Source organism: Diabrotica virgifera, chromosome 5, assembly GCF_917563875.1.
Source record: "Diabrotica virgifera virgifera chromosome 5, PGI_DIABVI_V3a".
Classification (NCBI taxonomy): domain Eukaryota; kingdom Metazoa; phylum Arthropoda; class Insecta; order Coleoptera; family Chrysomelidae; genus Diabrotica; species Diabrotica virgifera.
This window is the reverse complement of record NC_065447.1, coordinates 242515064-242530188: the sequence shown is the minus strand read 5'-3', so window position 1 is coordinate 242530188 and position 15125 is coordinate 242515064. Positions and strand designations below refer to the sequence as shown.

The following is a 15125-nucleotide window of genomic DNA, read 5'->3' as shown; positions in this document are numbered from 1 at the left end:
AGTATTTTTTAACTATGTCATAAAGTTTTTCTGGTTAAAACATAAACGTACTAAGTGTAGCATAAGTGGTTGAAAAACGTAAAAGGCGAATACTTTTAATATTGCTATTTTTCAACAAGTGTGACAATTTTTAAAATATTTAATTAATCCTACATTGTAGAAAATTTAATTACGCAACTTTTATGTTGATCCAACTTTTCTCGGAAATGAATACTTTTAAAGTTATAATCAAAAAACGAAGAAATTTTTTTTTATTATTTAAACAATGTTCCAGACCTTTTTAAATGAAAGGATAACTCAAATATTATTGTATGAGTTATTTTCAAACAATTTCTGCAAAAAAATATGAGTCACCTCTCAACGTCCAAATGTACTAATATTTTTACAAATGCGCCTGGTCTAATATTACGTTGCGCAAAAATGTATGTTCCTTTTGATGGAAAATAAAATTATTAGTCTAATTTTGAATGATACTTCCATAATATTTACTAAAGAAGTAAAACGCGAAACAAAACAGCTTCAAACTGTAAACTTTATCAAAGGTACTGTGTTGTGGCACGTTTAACTTCAAATTTAGAAAATATTATGGAAAAATATTTTAAAATAAATCCATAATTTTATTTTCCATCAAAAAAAACATTTTTCATCACATAATATTCATATCAATTCTTTTGTAGCTGGAATCTTATGTGCGCCACTATTGTTACCACTTTTAGCAGTTTTTTATTCTTGTAGTTCATTCCCACGTAAAATAGTAAATTATAATGGTAATCACCTCTATAGTGAGCCTAGTATTGGTAGATCTATCAAAATAAACAGGCTGCGGTGGCTAGGACACTTTTAGAGAAAATAAATGAGATGGAGCCGTCGAAATACATTTATAACCAAAGACCGGATGGAGTGAGGAGAAAATTCAATCCCAGAGCAGGATATAAGGACCAGATGGAAGACGACTTACGAGTATTAGGAATACTAAATTGTAAAACCAAGGTGAAGGATGCGGGAAGGAATGGAACGTGATTCTGGAAAAGGCCAAGACCCCCATGGGTTGTAGAGCCAATGATGATGATAAATCGCCTGACATACATTGATAAATTGAATATTGATAATACTTTACCATCAATCAATTGTTTTTTTCGAAAAAATAAACAATCATTTTTATTTATTTATTTGTTGGCTAAAGAAAGAATAAGGAATAAAGATAAATAAACATTATCCTTTCGTTGCAAAACGAAACCAAAGCCGTCTTATATTTCAGTTCGCTTAGAGAGCGCTACAAGCACTCTGACCGAACGGTTTTAAAACTCGTTAGTTTTTCATCAGAGAATGCATACCTAGCTATCTCTAAACCAACTGAAATAATTCGGAACACTAGCCTCGAATTGCAACTAACGAAATGGTATGGGCAAGTCAATGTTTTCAATCTAATAAAATATAAAATAATATTAAATTAAGAACCTTATTGATGCCATTTTCCTGGTTACACCTCCGTGACTTCTAAAAATGCAAGCCAAACGGATGCTGTAGCAAAAAAGATGAAGGAATTCACATACACCCATACCTCGCTATACGGCCGCTCTGTATACGTCATTTCGCTATAACGGCCCTGTTCAATTACGGCACGGTTTCGATTTACGGCCTAAAATGTTTCGCTATAACGGCCCCATGTTGTAATTCTCGAGCAAACGCAATCTCGATGCACACTCTTTTCTATTTCCACTTGGTTATGCATAATTTGAAAATAAAACGAGATGAGGCCGCATCTAAAGAATAACATTTTAAAGGGAATTATAGAAAAAGGTGGTTATAAACTTGAACAAGTGTTTAACGTAGACAAAACAGGACTTTGTTGGAAGCAAAGGCCTGATCGCACGTACATTTCAAAAACCGAAAAATCTGCGCCTGCGCCTAAAACCACTTTTAATTTGTCCAAAAATCCAAGGCCTATTACAGGACTAAATAAAAATCATTTACCCGTTATATGGAGATACAATAAGAAAGCTTGTAGTCCTGTCGCCAGGGGGGGTACAACGGCCTCGTTAATTCAGATGGACTTACTCAAGTTTTTTTTATGTATTTTGACCCGTAGAACACGAATTTTTTGGGTAACAGTTGATCCGGATGTCGATAAGATTGTTATAGACCAAGAACTTGAGGAATCAAATAACAGCGATTTTTGGCAAAACAAAACAATATTTTGTATTTTTTGGGCCATTTTAAGTAAAAAATATTTCTACAAGTTTTTTCGTAGGATGCACAGTTTTCGAGATAAGCGCGGTTGAACTTTAAAAAAATCGAAAAATTGCAATTTTTGAACCCGAATAACTTTTGATTAAAAAATAAAATAGCAAGTCTGCTTACCGCATTTGAAAGTTTAAGTCAAATTATATCGGTTTTGATTATTTGCATTGGTAAAAATTTATTTTTTTATTGTTTAACAAAGCTATAAACACGTAGGGTTTCCCGTGCTTTTACATGCGTTTTAACGCATGTAACGTAGAAATAGTCTTGATTGCACTAGTACCTATTCTACCTACTCGTTCGATTTTAAATGAGAAATCATAGAAACATCACTCACGCACTAGTTGTTTGTAGCTTTGTTTAACAATAACACAATAAATTTTTAGCAATGCAAATAATCAAAACCGACATAATTTGACTTGAACTTTCAAAGGCGCTAAGCAGAATTGCTATTTTATTTTTTAATCAAAAGTTATTCGGGTTTAAAAATTGCAGTTTATCGATTTTTTGAAAGTTCAACCGCGTTTATCTCGAAAACTGTGCATCCTACTAAAAAACTTGTAGAAATATTTTTTGCTTAAAATGACCCAAAAAATACAAAATATTGTTTTGTTTTGCCAAAAATCGCTGTTATTTGATTCCTCAAGTTCTTGGTCTAAAACAATCTTATCGACATCCGGATCAACTGTTACCCAAAAAATTCGTGTTCTACGGGTCAAAATACATAAAAAAAACTTGGGTAAGTCCAGCTGAATTAACGAGGCCGTTGTACCCCCCCTGGCGACAGGACTATTGGAGTTTGTAGATTATTTTTGGTTTTTGGAATCTATTATTATTTTATATACCAGTGTATGTGTTTTTTTTTGTATGTATTTTTGATTTATTTAAATAAAATAAACAGATAAAATGCATTTTTAACGACAAACGCTGTAACATATTTAACAGGAACCAATCCCATTAAATTTTTATGAATTTGTATTAGAATAATTGATTCGTTATACGGCATTTCGCTTTGCGGCCATGTTTCGTGGAACGTATCTAGGCCGTAAAGCGAGGTATGGGTGTATTTGCAATTCACATCTCATCTGTCCAGCGCGGAAAAGTTCTAACGAAAACTGGACCCCCATATACTCAGATAGGAGTATCAACTAATAGAAATTAAAATGAATAAACATTTTCATATCGTTGCAAAACGAAACCAAAGCCGTCTTATATGCATTGAAATCCAGATCCCGTAATTTTCTGAGCATTATAAAGTGATGGTCCAAGAGCTGTGAGACATTTTTGAGTAGGTATTTTAGGCAACCTGAAAATTTTTCAGGTGACTCTTCCATGATAGCCTAATACAAAAATGCCGGTCTGGCTGGAGGGTAGCGGTTATTTTCCCCAAAGATCCCCCCCAAAGTTAAAAAAAGGGTAAAAATTGTTATTACAAAAAATATCATTGACGTGACTTTAAAGTAAATTTAAATATTCGAATATAAAGAAAATAAACAGGCCAGGCGATTTGAGGGCGATTTTAACTCTGCAAGATACTTGCATGGGCGCCCCAGGATTATTTTCAGGGGATGCATCTGAACTTCAGAAGATTTCATCTGAATCTATACATACTATTAACGAGTATAAAATATACAACTATACATGCAAAGCTATGCACATTCCTTCCGGACAGGGAAGTACAATTATTATTTTTTGACAGGGTATTTTTTTAATATCAAAAATAAATATTCTAAAAAAGACAGAATTTTTTTTGGTGAAATTTTCCAACTGCCATGTGATCAAACAAATTACGCGTACATATAAATGAAAAGCGCTATAGGTAAGCAGCAGTGTGAGAAAGAGCGTATACCGATAGCTGTTTGCGTTCTCTGTTGTACCTGAGCGAGTCCGTTCGCTCTAGAAAAATCACGTGACCTGGCGATCCCATGTTGTTGTGTCTCGAAACGTTAGAGTAATTATTATATATTATAGTTTTTTAAGTAACTTTTTCTTAATTAAAGGAAAATAATACGTACTATACAATAGATTTTGCAAATATGATCGAAAAAGACAGATTTATTATTATAAATATATAGGTAGAAAAGTATAAAAGTATAAACTAAATTAATTCTGTGTCCGAATCTTGTACTTCTTCTTCAAATTCCTCATCTGTGCTTAAATATTCACTGTCTTTTTCTTCGTCAGACTCCCCTCGAGACTCAGATTCCTCTTCTACATGATCTGTAAATAGTTGTAATATGTATTTAGAATTAATTAAAAATTAATTAGCGATCATTTAATTGAATTACTACGTATTCTCTGTCCTTTTATACGGAGTCGAAGCCTGGACAATCACGGGCGCATCTGAAGAAAGACTTGCCATTGTTGAGATGTGCTGTTATTGAATAATGTAAAAAATATCATGAACACAACACGTAACAAACACGGAAACATTAAGAAAGATGAAAAAGGCAAAAGAAATACTCAACACTATAAAGGAAAGAAAGATGAGCCAAAATAAATATTCATTCTCTTCTTCTTCGTCAGACTCCCCTCGAGACTCAGATTCCTCTTCTACCTGATCTGTAAATAGTTGTAAATATGTATTTAGAATTAATTAAAAATTAATGTATAACTAATACTTAATACTTTTCCTTATATTATAAATTACATCATGTTTTTTATTTCTTAGTATATGACCAAAGTAGCTCATTTTTCCTTCATTCATAGTGTTGAGTATTTTTTTGACTTTTTATCTTTATTAATGTTTCCGTGTTTGTTACGTGTTGCGTCCATGATATTTTTTACATTATTCGATAACACCACATCTCAACAATGGCAAGTCTATCTTCAGATGCGCCCGTGATTCTCCAGGCTTCGACTCCGTATAAAAGGACAGAGAATACGTAGCAACTCAATTAATTAATCACTAATTAATTTTTAATTAATTCTAAATACATATTACAACTATTTGCAGATCATGTAGAAGAGGAATCTGAGTCTCAAGGGGAGTCTGACGAAGAAGAAGACAGTGAATATTTAAGCTCAGATGAGGAGTTTGAAGAAGAAGTACAAGATTCGGACACAGAATCAATTTAGTTTATACTTTTATACTTTTCTACCTATATCTTTATAATAATAAATCTGTCTTTTTCTATTATATTTGCAAAATCTATTGTATAGTACGTATTATTTTCCTTTAATTAAGAAAAAGTTAAAGTAAACACCATCTATCTATCGCCCGTCGGCAAATTCAAACAAAAATATAACTCCAGACCATCTTTGACCACCTTTAGTCCAGACAAATTAATATATGTATTTAATATATTTTTACCACCAAAAATGAGATGTTTTAATCAAATATTGCTTCAAATATAATCTGCAGAATAATTTTGAATCACGTTCCGCTAATGAACTTGCTTTTTTGTCCTTAAAAGTAGAAAAAAGTTTCAATTCTATTGCTTAATATTTCATCTAAATATAATCGTCTAACAATTTTAACTGTACTAATGCCCAAGTATACATTTTCAAGTGTTAAACTTGATTGATTTACAATGAGTAACCCGGTTGTAAAAATACCGGCGTGTGCTTAATCAAAGGGACATTGATTTACTCGAATTTCATAACAATACAAATGTTATCTGTTTGAATTTGCCGACGGGCGAAATATCTATGGACCCGACTTTACTTAAAAAACTATAATATATAATAATTACTCTGACGTTTCGAAGCACAACAACATGGGATCGCCAGGTCACGTGATTTTTCTCGAGCGAACGGACTCGCTCAGGTACAACAGAGGACGCAAACAGCTATCGGTATACGCTCTTTCTCACACTCCTGTTTACCTATAGCGCTTTTCATTTATATGCACGCGTAATTTGTTCGATCACATGGCAGTTGGAAAATTTCACCAAAAAAAACCTGTCTTTGTAGAATATTTATTTTTAATATTAAAAAATACCCTGTCAAAATAATAATTGTACTTCCCTGTCCTGAAGGAATGTACATAGCTTTGCATGTATAGTTGTATATTTTATACTCGTTAATAGTATGTACAGATTCAGATGAAATCTTCTGAAGTTCAGATGCATCCCCTGAAAATAATCCTGGGGCGCCCATGCAAGTATCTTGCAGAGTTAAAATCGCCCTCAAATCGCCTGGCCTGTTTATTTTCTTTATATTTGAATATTTAAATTTACTTTAAAGTCACGTTAATGATATTTTTTGTAATAACAATTTTTACCCTTTTTTTTAACTTTGGGGGGGATGTTTGGGGAAAATAACCGCTACCCTCCAGCCAGACCGGCATTTTTGTATTAGGCTATCATGGAAGAGTCACCTGAAAAATTTTCAGGTTGCCTAAAATACCTACTCAAAAATGTCTCACAGCTCTTATACTATGAGTACAAGGACATATCTACATAATTCTTTTTTTTTTTTTGTAATTACATCTCTAATTTTCCGTACAATTCTCGTAGACTCTGCCGATAAGGTAGAGTGGTGTTGAGAAACTACGGCGTGTCCGTATTTTAGGAGCCCCCTCTTTCATTCTACATGTATTTTAGGGTGATGATCCGAATATGAGGTTTGCGGACAAAATTTCGTGACGCAACATTAAAAAAAAAGAATGTGTGTGTACTTTGTACGCACTTAAGAAGTTATACTTCTAGTATAATATAATTTCAACGAAATAAATATACCTACTTAACAGTTACAATACAAAAAATTAACAATAATTACCAAAAATGAACCAAAACTTAACAATGCCAAATATTAAAAAAAAAAAGAAAAAAGTATGAATCGTCCGGGATTTGAACCCGCAATCTCGCGATTTTTTGATCTCTGGTCCAATGCTCTACCAACAAGGCCATCAAGCCGCATGCTACTTACCTTTCAGATATACATAATTATACATCACGGTGACAAGTGAAATATAAAAATAGATGTTTTATTATTTTACGCCCAAGAAAGACAAATCCAAAGACACAAAATTATAATAAAAAACCTTTTAAACCACCTTTTTCAAATTGCGCAAGTTGTATTATTAATATTAATGTTAATAAATGAAATATAAATATTATGACGTTTCACAATTTGACAATTCACTTTTAACTGCAGTGCCTTAAAAATTTTAAAGCACTAGTGCGTTAAAGTAGCATTTTTAACGCTCCTATGGAGTCCTAAAAATTGCATTTGTAACACGTTTGTAGAAAAATATATTTAAAAACACTAATATATTCTTTAGACACCTTTTCTGGACTGATACATACATAAATTAAAGAAGTATAACTTCAAAAATATAATATGAAAACTATTTAAAAAGGCAGTATAACTATTAACTAACCTTTGTTGTTTCTCTTCCCACAAATTTTAAAACGCAACAACCATACATAACCAAACCATCAACCGTCCAAACCACAGCTGCGCTACAGCTGCCATATTGGATAATTTTTGACATATCATTTGAACATCCAATCAGAACAAAGTTATAATGCGCATTCGCCCGGATCGTAGGTTTTAACATATAAAAATTCACCCTCATATCGCGCGTAAAGAAGTATAACTTCAAAAATCGCGAAAAAAGCGAAAAATTTCTGCTTTTTTCCGTTTTTTTTTGCTTACATCTTAAAAACTATTAACTCTTAGTAAATGGTCTATAAACAGAAATTAAAGTACTTAAAATTCTCTACAAATATCACTATTTAGTTTTTTTCAGACGAACTGTTTGGTCTAAAGTCTAAAGTGTAAATCTCATATGATATGCATTAGCTTCTTTGAAAGCTTTCATGGTTGGTTGCAAGTCTGTCTGCTTCTGCAGGACTTGAAATTTCAGTTACCCCTGATTAAACAATGTAGAAATATGAAGAGAAGTATCCATTCTCAAATGTGGTCTCGAGGTAAGAAAGTAGAAAACTCAAAGAGGTACCACAAAAATGTATATTATAAAAATGTCATACAAGGACGCGTTTCGGCTCTTACCGAGCCATCATCAGCTTGAAATACAGGAGCAAAGTCTAAAACTGTCCAGACCAGGAAGGAGGAAGAATATAATAGCTTACATTGTATTGGGTTCTTTAGGTTTCATTCTAAGTTATAAGTAGTGTATTAGACATTAAGGGTATAAAAATTCATTTTAAGATTTAAATGACTTCCTCTTTGATAGAAACCATCTTGCGAACAGCTGTTCTGTTCGCAAGATGGTTTCTCTCAAAGAGGAAGTCATTTAAATCTTAAAATGAATTTTTATACCCTTAATGTCTAATACACTACTTATAACTTAGAATGAAACCTAAAGAACCCAATACAATGTAAGCTATTAGATTCTTCCTCCTTCCTGGTCTGGACAGTTTTAGACTTTGCTCCTGTATTTCAAGCTGATGATGGCTCGGTAAGAGCCGAAACGCGTCCTTGTATGACATTTTTATAATATACATTTTTGTGGTACCTCTTTGAGTTTTCTACTTTCTTAATGTAGAAATAGTATAACAATCACTCCATGCTCCATTAGGATTTTCTCAGCAACCAGATGGGGGTTGTAGAGACTTTGCAAATTCTTTCCTTTTTCTGCTTACAGAAAAAATACGTCTTGGGATAAGTTCCGAGTCTGTGTGTGCGATGCCATCCATTAACAATTTTCAGTGCTTTATTAAAATTTTGCACAAGTACGCGGTGGTGTGTGTTGTTTTTACGCGGTCCGTAACACTTCCATAAAACCCAACATATAAATAATTCAATAAAAAAGCTTTTGTTTTTTTCCAAAATTTAATGTTGACTCGTTTCCCGTAGTAGACAATATAAATACCTGGGTAAAGAACAGAAAAGAAGAGTGGAATGAGCACATAAGCAGGATGTCTGAATCAAGGATAGTAAGAATAGCCAGGGACAAGTCACCGTTAGGCAGGAGAAGTATAGGACGCCCAAGGAAAAGATGGAATGACAACTTAGGGGCAGAATGAAAGGCACCGTTGAAGAAAAACAGGCAGTACTGCCTATATAAAAGAAGAAGAAGAAGAAGAAGACTCGTTTCCCTGACCAGTCGTTAACCATTGCTTCTTTTTCTTAATAGACGAATAAATTTTTAACATTTCTCCCGCCTAAAAAGCGAGTGTTGCAAAGATCGCTGAAAATAGCCCTTTCTCAACTCGCACTTTAGAGCGAACGGTTTGTCTGAAAAAAAAACTAAATAGTGGTATTTGTAGAGAATTTTAGGTAATTAATTTTAATGGAATAAAAATATATACTATTTTTATTCAGTTGCAATGCGAAGGCAAAACTGTCTTAATCTTCACTTAGTTCAGAGAGCGCAAACCAGCACTCTAAATCGACGATTTTCGACTCTAATTGGAGTCATCATCAGAGGGGCGTAGGTTTGCTGCTCTCTACCCCAAGTGATGAAACTCCGAGAGCGTATCCCCGCATTGCAACTGACGTTTATGGAGTAGGTGTCTAGCGACATCTGTCAACTGGAAGTCAAAGTTTTCAACCTAACAGAAATATTAAAAACATTGAAAAATATTAAAAATATTAATAAAATATATTTAATTGAAAACTTATTGGTCCATTTTCCTGGTAACACCTCCATGGCTTCTAAAAATTGCAAGCCAGATGGATGCTGAAGCGAAGAAGACAAGAGGGAATTTAAAAACTTACAATTAACAATCCCGTCTGTTCAGCTGGTAAATTCCAACGGAAAATGGACCTAGATACTCAAAGGAGTAAAACTAATATAAAATTTTATTTTTATTTCATTTTATATTAGTTTTACTCATTTGAGTAACTAGCTCCATTTTCCGTTGGAATTTACCAGCTGAACAGACGCGGTCGTGAATTATAAGTTTTTGAATTCCGTCTTGTCTTCTTCGCTTCAGCATCCATCTGGCTTGTAATTTTTAGAAGCCATGGATGTGTTACCAGGAAAATGGACCAATAAGTTTTCAATTAAATATCTTTTAGGAATATTTTTAATATTTTTCAACGGTTTTAATAGTTCTATTTGGTTGAAAACTTTGACTTTCAGTTGCCAGATGTCGCTAGACACCTACTCCATAAACGTCAGTTGCAATGCGGGGATAAGCTCTCGGAGTTTCATCACTTGAGGCAGAGAGCAGTAAAACTACGCCTCTCTGATGATGACTCCACTTAGAGTCGAAAATCGTCGATATATTTTTATTTCATTTTATATTAGTTTTACTCCTTTGAGTAACTAGGTCCATTTTCCGTTGGAATTTACCAGCTGAACAGACGGGGTCGTGAATTGTAAGATTTTGAATTCCCTCTTGTCTTCTTCGCTTCAGCATCCATCTGGCTTGGAATTTTTGGAAGCCATGGAAGTGTTACCAGGGAAATGGATCAATAAGTTTTCAATTAAAAATCTTTTAGGAATATTTTTAATATTTCTATTAGGTTGAAAACTTTGACTTTAATTTATGTTGACAGACCATTTACTAAAAGATAATAGTTTTCGAGATTTAAACAAGAAAACGAGAAAAAGGCAAAAATTTTTCGCTTTTTCCGCGATTTTTTCAATGTTGCGTCACGAAATTTTGTCCGCACACGTCATATTCGGATTAAGTACCCTAATATACATGTAGAATGTAAGAAATCAGAACTACCCCAAAACTTTCCTAGTCAAAAACACAATTTAACTGAATTAAGTATAAAGATTAGCCTCTGTTGATTGAAATTTGTAAGTTTTTTGTTTTTGCCTACATTTACTTTTTTAGGCATAGTTGGCGACGTCGCCTTTGGCATTGCACAAATTCCTGGTGGTAAGGCAACAGTAGAAGATTTGAAAAAAGGGAAATACTTACTTAACATGGAAGAAAATAATCATGGCGGCGTAATACCAACTCCACTTTTTACTATTACAGGGGTGGACAACACTGATTGTAAGTAACATTATCTTATACAGGAACTAATTAAAAAACGTATGAAGGTTCGGTCTCACTTATCTGGATCAGTAAGGGAGACCGGGGCTAGTTATCACATTTTTTGGTTCAGGCTCTGTAACTCAGATATTTTTTATTTTTTTTTTAACCAAACTTTCTCCAAATAATGAGTTGGTATGTAGGCTACCCATTCATATTCTTTTAAAATATTAGGTTTCAGCAGTTAAAATGGTAAGATGGTTTAACCTTCGACAGGATTTGTGTGACAATATGCCCCTAGATGGGGCATGTTGTCACAGTAACTGGGGCAAACTGTCACAGTATTACAAAAATAAAGTAAATAAGTTTAACGCGTTTAAGAAGAACAAGTGATAAGAAGAACGGGTTTCCCTCTAGTGCATTTCACAGTAGCTACACAATGCGTGGAATGCCACGATACAACATTGGAGACCTTACCAAAGTAAACGACCGAGAGGAAGACCACAGATGAGATGGGTTGATGATATTAAAAGAGTAGCCGGAACGAATTGGAAATATGTTGCTCAGGATAGAGACCGATGGAAGGAGTTGGGAGAGGCCTATGTCCAAACGTGGACGATAGAAGGCTAAGAAGAAGAAGAAGACACAATGCTTGACGAACGCTAGAAAGAGCTCCTCATTAATCCTTCCCGAGGGATTTGCACCCTCAATGAAGGTGGCGCCATTCCGAGAAAATGCTCCTTAAAATGGGCTTGTGTGAATAGGAAGAGTGGTGGCACAGAATTACCAGTTGGAACCACAGCTACGTCCAATGTAGTAAGTGTATCTCTCTTCGCAGATGTCAAACTTTCAATTTGTCTAAAACCTCGCCTGGCAACTATGCGATTCGGTCTTTGTACCGTGACGATCCCTGTCTCATCCCGGTTATCTATGTCACAAGGATTAAACTTGCATCTGTCCAACACCTTTACCAGGTTGTCAAAAAAAAGGTAGCGTTTGTTCTATTAAAACTTGTAGCTCTAGAAAGACTTGTTTGTGGGTTATGCAATCCGCAATGACAGAGTAGGATGTCTTTTTAGAAAAGCCGAAGACCAATCTATTCTATATTTGTGGTAATGGTTTATTTAGTGCTTCTCCATAATAGTGCTTCAACAATAGGTCTAAAAATGAACATCAGTAAGACCAAATGTATGACAAATTTAGTTCCCAACGAACACCTGACCATCCAAAATCAAGTGGTAGAATTGACAGAAAAGTACATATATCTCGGTCACGAAATCAGAATAGGCAAGGACAATCAGACTTGCGAATTTCAACGATGAATAACACTTGCTTGGGTGGCGTATGGTTCACTAAGAGACATCTTTAAGAGCAACATCCCGACAGCTATGAAACGGAAGACATTTGACCAATGCGTTCTTCCTATTATGACATACGGAGCAGAAACTCTCACGCTCACAAAAACAACAGCACTAAAAAAGCGAGTGGCACAAAGGCGCATGGAAAGATCGATTCTCAGCGTGACAAAAAAGACAAAATAAGGAACCAAGACTTAAGGAAAAGAACAGGTATCACTGATGTCGTTGAACGTATAGCCAAGCTGAAATGTAATTGGGCAGGTCACATAGCTCGACTGAAGGACTCAAGATGGACCAGAAAACTAATTGACTGGCGCCCAAGAGAAGACAAACGCAGCAGAGGACGACCACCAACACACTGGATGGACGACATAAATCGAATATCCAAGAAATGGCAACAAGAAGCACAGAACCGTGAAGAGTGGCGAAGAATGGGAGAGACCTATGTCCAGCAGTGGACAGAAGAGGTTGTATGATGATGATGATGATGATCTCCATAATCATAAGGGAGTTTTCTTACTTCAATAGGTGTTAAACCAAAGTACCTAGGTATCAGAAACTTTTTCAATTATTTTTCGAGTTTGATTTCCTCCCTCTCACAGAACACGAGTCGAGGTTTTCTGTATCCCATTTGGAAAGTTCTATTGGTCTCTGACGTTCTTTTAATTCTCGTTTCTTTACAGAGCGAAAACGTTTTGATTTAATATTTGTAACCCCTTTAGGGGCTTTTTAAATAAATATACCTTTTATATATGTATCGGTTTTAGAACGTCTTTCGACGTTGTCCGATGCCTAACTTCCATGTCCTTCTATCATCCCATTGGCCATCTCTAAGATCCCTTGCACTCATTGCTTTGGTTACCCCTTCTTTCCATGTCTTTTTGGGTCTTCCTCGTTTTTTGCGGTTTGGTGGTACCCACTGCATGATCTTTTTGGGCAATCTTGTGTCTTCCATTCTTTGAACATGACCATACCAAATCAACTGTTTCTTCTCAATGTCTGTTGTTAAGTAGCCATCTATTCCAATTCGTCGTCTTACTTCCTCATTTCGAACTCTTTCACTACGGGATATACCTAACGATCTTCTAAACACATCCATTTCTACAGCTTCTAATTTTTTCTTGTTGTTCTCGGTTATTCTCCAAGTTTCTGCTCCGTAAAGTAGGCTGCTTTTAATAAGTGTTTCATAGATATTGTATTTTCGCTGTATTCCTATTTCGGAGCTCCAAAGTATTCCATTTAGGCAGCCATTTGTTCTTCTAGCTTGTGTTACCCTTTTCTTTATTTCCTCATCGTCTTTTCCCGTTCTATCGAAGATTACTCCCAGGTACATGTATTCACTACAGTATGTGATTTGTTCATTATCCTCTAGTTCGATATTGGATAACTCAGCTCCTATGGGTAGGTATTTAGTTTTTCCCACATCAATTTCCAAGTCCCACTGTTCATATTCCTCCTTTAGTTTTATTGCCATATACTGTAGGTCGTCTTTATCATTAGCCATGACCACTTGGTCATCAGCAAATTGTAAGGTATATAAACAAACCTCTCCGAGGTCTATACCCATACCGTGGCATTTACGTTTCCACTGGTTTAGTGCTTTTGCAACATATATCTTGAACAAAGTTGGTGAAATACAGCAACCCTTGTTAACTATGAACTTTTTAGATAGTGTGTTGCCAATTTTTACTTGTGATGTAGAATTTTCATATAGATTTTTTAAGGCGTTGACTAGAGTGTAGCTGATGTTAGTTTCTTGTAATGATTTCCACAATTTAGTCACAGGAACGCTGTCGTATGCTTTACGGAGGTCAACAAACATGAGATGGGTCTCTTGATTGGTTGCTGATTTTTTTTCAATTAATTGTTTTAGGCAGAAGACATTATCTGTGCAAGTCCTTCCAGCGCGGAAACCAGCCTGTTCTTCTTCTTCTTGTTCCCTATACTCCATCTCAATGAGATTTCTAAGAATGCGCCCGTTATTAAATATACCTTTTACCAAGACAAATTTTCCATTAAATTTACTTGTAATTAATGGTAGACAGCCAGCTGCAGGAAATTTTTCCTTGTAAATGTTCTTTTAATAAATTTTGCTAAACTCCGATTAAATGTATACCAAAATCTCGTGCCGCTTTCCTAATAGATATTACATGTTCCTCATTTCTTACAGCTTCTGCTGCTCTCAAGTAAACATCCAAAGGAGTAACTCGATTGGTCTTTCGCTTGTATGTTCTAACCATCTAAAAGTAATTAGGGATCAAAAGCAATAAAAATTGTTTATTACATTATAAAAATATTAAGTTTTACTGCGCCGCTAACAAAAGCAGAATCTGAGAAATAATTTATCTTATTTGTACACGGATTATTAGTGCAGTCACTGAAGGTTTTCACCTCCGATTTCGTTGAACCTCCATCGATTTTCATGAAAATTGGTGAGTAGTTAGAAGATACCTCAAGAAACAAAGGTAACATGATGTCAACTTGCGCTTTTACACTGGGGGTGGATGCCACCCCTTCTCGGGGGTGAAAATTATTTCAGTAAAAATAATACCAAAAATCGATAGAGGGACAAATTCTACGCAAAATTTGTTATACAAAGTTATTAATATAAATCAATACTTTTTGAGTTATTAAAGATCAAATATTTTATTTTTTCGTAAAAATGCATGTTTTAAAG

At 34.6% G+C, this 15125-nt stretch overlaps 1 protein-coding gene across 2 annotated transcripts in view; it reads left to right on the top strand.

The window, feature by feature from the left end:
• LOC114325122 (cadherin-23) overlaps window positions 1–15125 on the top strand; it is a 232050-nt gene that overhangs the window by 13838 nt on the left and 203087 nt on the right. For both annotated transcript variants that reach the window (XM_050650944.1, XM_050650945.1), the window contains exon 3: window positions 10947–11111. In XM_050650944.1, the coding sequence (XP_050506901.1) occupies window positions 10947–11111 (165 nt within the window). The remainder of the gene's footprint in view (window positions 1–10946; window positions 11112–15125) is intronic.